Raw genomic sequence first — 5,542 nt, forward strand, 5'->3', positions numbered from 1 at the left:
CCTCCACTTTTCTTATTCATTCTTAAATACACAGCACAATAGAAGGGCGATGTAGTTCTTATGATAACCCTCCATTCCCTCCCTTACCGTATTATCCCGCCAGCTTATTTCTCTGACCAAATACCAAAAAACCTTATCTTATGAAATAAGCCCATTTTTTTTACAATACTCGGACATTATTTTTTTATTACCTCCGAGTTATTCGCGGACATATAGGTTTTATATTGAGTAGGGCTAAATTTGTGTAGATTTAGTGTGGGTTGTCTCTTTCTTTTTTTTTGTCTAGGATTTATGTTTTATATCCCATATAATTATTATATTTTTACTGTTTCTTCATTTCATTTTAAGGATGGAAAATGATAGACGTACGGATGAAATTCGAGGATAAGTAGTAAAAAAGGTGAGATTTTGTAGTCTTGGTCAAGTTTGCCCATGCAATACCTATTATCCTCTATTTATTTGCGATATGAAATTTTTTGGAGAATAATTATAATATTATTAATTAAAATATAATTTATATTTTTAACCATATTTTTCAAATTGGATACGTTGGACCTTTCAATATTGATTGGCAACATTTTAAGCAAATATGAATTTAATATAAACTTCCAACATATATAGTATTAATATACTAGTTTTAACATATATGCTAATATAATAGTATTAATAAACTAATAATATATTAATATTATATATTATATTATTATAATATAGCATAATATTATAACATTCTATTTATACAAATATATCATTATAATAAAATATGATAAATTAATATAGTATTGCCACTATAGTCAGGGAAGAAAAGGGTAAGGTTAATTGGTTTAGCCATTCTCAAAATTAACACTCTCACCTTTTCTATACAATCCAAGTCAACCCAAAGTTCTCATCTCCCCTAAGTATCAATCCAACCCGATAAAGTTAGCTTAATCCAACCATCAAGGCTGGAAACTAGAGTAGGATAAGCTTTATTCGGATCTTATCCCAAGGATCGGAAGCTATAAACTTGGCTTATCCCTATTCAAAACTGGCCCTAAATATTTTGGAGCTCAGTTTCTGTAGAGCAAAGCTGATCATAGGCCAGGCCTCGGACCTAAACCATATTCATTTTTAGTTAGATTTCAGGCTGCGCCTATTTAAAATTTGATATTTTCTGTACCTAAGTCCGGTCCAAGATCAATTCTAGTGTAGAGCACAAAACAGTTATTAAAAAATTGTAATCCACTTTAAATTTTGCATTGGTGCAAATGAAGATACTGGTGATAAAGAGATTAATAAGGAGTGATACTTAAATTTATCTTTTTTTTAATAAAAGTACTGCTAAATGTTTATTGTATGTAACTGTTGAGGGTCAAGCAGGGTTTATATACCGTTATGTTTTTTTCCGTAAGGCTGTTCCATCGACGGTTATCAAGTTAGGAAGTCAAAGTCAAGGTCAAAAAGTAATATGACAGCTAAATAAAGCACCAGATCTCATGTACTAAAAAGTTTTTGCAGTTCCTGTGCTTCCAAAAATGCACCATAATTGATCTTCATTTGTTAATTAATATACATCACCAATCCTTTGGAGATCGTTTATGATGCCTAGATTGAAGAAAAAAAAAGGAAAACAAAAAAGAGAATCTAGATCTTTACCGTCAATTGATGGGATTGGTGTGGTAGCAAGAGACAATCCTTATGTAATTTGTGATGATCGAGTTATATCATTAGCTAACCACCTATCTTCCAGCTTGCATCATTTTATCTATTATTACGTACAAAGATTGAGCATGAAGCAATGTTGATGCCGCATGCAAGCACACTTGTGGCATACGCCGTGGTGCCTTTGGATCAATCTTTAGATACGTCAGAGAGAAGATTTAATTGGAGCAAAGGAAACGATATGGATAGTCTTGCCTAAGTTTCGAATCTAGCTATTTTTTATGATATTCTACTATGCTGTCCCTATAAGGAAAAGAAACGTTAGATTCTTCTCCCTTCCATTTTTCGTAGAAGAATCTTGCCTTTGCAAATCTATTTTTCATGTTCTTTAAATCCGAATTCACCGGCCCTCAAGATTCATTGGCCCGAAAAGTACAGTGATTCTTTATGCCATAATCCAATCACATCATGTGCGGCATATATCATTTGCACTGCGACAATATTCTCGTGCCATGCATTAATTTAATGGTAGAGTTTTGTCTCTTTTTTTTTTTTAATGCCAGCGTTGTACAGCATTATTATTCTTAGTTTATAACCTTATTTCAATTTGGAAAATAATTACTCAACCATCTCTTTGTTTTGTATACCAAAAAAAAAACAGAATTTTTTTGTTTGGGTACACTAATTAAGTAATTTGAATGAGTCAATTGTTTCTATGTTTCTTTCGTCCTTGTGCATACACCATTGTCATGGAAGGGTTTGGAGGCTCTATTCTTATATCGGTGCCTTTTTTTTCTTGTATTATTATTTCTTTTTAATTTTGTTGGCTGCTCTCATACTTATTGCATGTGAGAAAGAAATAATCTACGTTCTTTTTAACAAATATTTTCTTCTTCTTAAGACGTGAGAAAGAGAAAAGTAAAAGGCCACAAAATAATAATAATCATAACTACATGCATGCTCCAAACTAGTTATAGGGGTATATATTTATATATATTACTCAATCAGAAAAGGTACTTCAATTACATGGCATCTCATGAATAACGCAATTCTTCTCCCTTGCCACATCAGATTGGGCACCAGTGACTCCCCAAAGTTTCCCGGGACTTATACTAGTTAACATAGCTTTGGCCAAAACCATAACATAATTAAGGATATATATATATATATATATATATATATATATATATATATATATATATATATATATATATATATATATATATATATGTTCGTAGATTGCTAATTAAGGACATGGATGGGGTCTAGAAATGAGATCGGCCGGTCCTCGCCAACCCCTCGATGACCTACTTCTTCCTTGGAGGTGGCGCCGCCTCGTAGCCATACCCGTTCGCCGGCGTTGGGTACGGGTACCCGGCGATCGTGCGGACCATGGTCTCTTGAACAACAGTAGTGGGAATGGTTGGAGGAGGAGCAATCCTCTTGCCAAGCTTATATGAGAACTTCAGGACGCCCTGATTCTCCCCATAGGATGGAACGTAAACCTGAAAGCTGACGGACTGCATTTGGCCATTGCCGGTACGAAGAAGGTCCTTGACAGGGACGTTGACCTCGCCGACGTCCCGGTCGCCGAGGCTTCGCTCGGTGCGCAGGAGGAAGCGGAGGGTGAGGCGGCCTGGGTTGTCGTCGGGGACGTTGAATTGGAACGTCATCGAGTTCCACGAGGGGTTTTCTCGGCCCACCCGATCAGTAGGAGTCCGCTTCTTCGGCTGCGGGTCGTCGGAGAGCGAGACCACCACGTAGACTTTCATTCTGCCGAAAAGCCTCACATCTTTGAGCTTATGGGCGGAGAGCTGTGCGATCTCCAACGTTCTGTAGGCCATGAAGTAGAAGAAGGAAGTCAAGAAGGGCAAATGGCTGTGATATGAGAATGGGAGGGGGGGACGTGGGGTATTTATAAGAGGAGGGCTTGTCGCTTCAAATTAAAGGTCGAGAATTCTTGCGGAAGCTAACCCTCGGGTATGCCCAAATCAGTTAATTACTGGAAAGATTATAGAGGTACTTATATATAACTAAAGAGTCAAAAAATTATCTTTCAGATAGTTTTTAATAGGTTAGATCTTGAGTTGATTCAAATGGTATTAGAGTAGATCCAGCTCATAAACTATGTAGACTAGAGAATACTATAGCACGGGCTCATTGAGATTGACCATGGATACTTATACATGACTAAAAAATTAAAAAAAAAAAAAAATTGGCTAGCCTTTTTAGATAATATCCTAACTCGTTGTTACAAAATGTTTCATTGGAGCATAAAAAGACGTGAACCATAGAAGTCTAGTCTCCCCAATCCCCATCAGGGCGGATTGTTTATGGTGCAACAGCAATGATAAGAACTCCATGTAGTACCATGTAGTGCATTTTCCCTGTCATGGATGGGTTCGGGTTGTCTATTTCAGAAAGAAGGATTCATCTTCCCTTGTGCAAATCAATTATTAGATCACCCACTGATTGATTTGAGATTTGTGCAGGCAAATGAATGGCAGAGTTCAGAGTGCTTTGAGATTTCTTAGTGATTCAAGAATATATTCGTGTAATGGAAGATGAGCCTTCTTTGGTGCAAATGATTGCAACCTCTATCCGTCATGTATGCGGCCTACCTAATCACGGCCATTGTCTATTCATGAAGGATTAGTGGATTATCCACATATGACACCAATATATTTCATGTATGTTGGTTTATCAATTACATAATTCAAAATTTTGATGTTTTAAAAATAGTCCCAAATAACATTGGTTTTTTGAGTGAATAAAGTTTTATTTTTATCACTATTTTTCTCTCCTATCTTAAAGCTATACGAACATGCCTCTAGTTTTTTGAAAGGGTCTCTAAACATCCTCTACAAATAGAGATAATTGGATGGATTGAAAGAGAGCAAAATGAGTACTAAGTGAGTGAATTCAAGTGCATTCTTCGAGCATTTGAGAAGAGAGGATTGAATCCATATAAAAGAGGATCCAAAGAGATTTCTTCAATTTATTTTGCTGATTTTTGCTACATATGGATTGGCCTATTTGGATTTGACCTTGATTTTTCTTCATTGAACTGCACTTCAAGGAGAATATGAAGCAGTTTTTGGTATCTTGTAAGCAGACCACCATTAACTATTTGCATTTGGACAGGATTAATTCTATTGCAAAAGGAGCACCTTCCATAACATGCCTGAAACCGGGTTGTTGTGACAAGAGAGAATAATGAAACAAAGAGGAAAAAAAGAAAGAACAAGAGCATACAATATTTTTATGGTTTAGTCTATTGACCTATATCCACAGGCAAAGACAATGTAAAAGTTTCACTTCAAAAAAAAATTGAAAATTGCATAGTACAAGTTTACTTCACAAACTCTATTCTCCAATACACTTGATCTCTAGGACACTCATCAATCGTTCCCTTCCCTTGGAGTTACAAAGGATATATATAATAGAGTAAATTGATTTAAACTCGATCTGATATTCCTACAATAATCAAGTTAGGCTAATATATAACTGGTGTCCTGAATCGACGTGGACTTGAATTGGTATCCTAAGTTGACCTTCTAGAATTGGTATGGATTTGACCTTTTAGAACTTGTAAACTTAAGACATACTCAACAAATCTTTACCTTGACTTGAAGTTTACAGAGTCAAATATATCGAAACCTTTCTTACCGTCTCTTCCATACCTGCCCCGCATCAATCTCTACAAAACCTAATCAAGTCCAAACAATGCTTAAACATGTCAATTGAAAGTGGCTTAGTTAGCATATCAGCTGGATAACGTTATAGATAACGTAATTGTAGACTAAAGTATAGCCTTCCAACTGATAGTGAGATCAAAGATATATCCTCTCAATGATCGTCATTTATCCAAATCACCTGTATAATCAGAATCAACATAGCT

The 5,542-nt window shown here is 35.7% G+C and overlaps 1 protein-coding gene across 1 annotated transcript; it reads right to left on the reverse strand.

Moving 5' to 3' along the window:
- Positions 1 to 2,948: 2,948 nt before the first annotated feature.
- LOC103722117 (protein SRC2 homolog) lies at positions 2,949 to 3,485 on the reverse strand. The gene has a single exon (XM_008812558.3). It carries the CDS (start codon positions 3,483 to 3,485, stop codon positions 2,949 to 2,951), a length of 537 nt encoding a protein of 178 aa, XP_008810780.2.
- Positions 3,486 to 5,542: the final 2,057 nt, after the last annotated feature.

This window comes from Phoenix dactylifera, chromosome 3, assembly GCF_009389715.1.
Source record: "Phoenix dactylifera cultivar Barhee BC4 chromosome 3, palm_55x_up_171113_PBpolish2nd_filt_p, whole genome shotgun sequence".
Taxonomy (NCBI): Eukaryota; Viridiplantae; Streptophyta; class Magnoliopsida; order Arecales; family Arecaceae; genus Phoenix; species Phoenix dactylifera.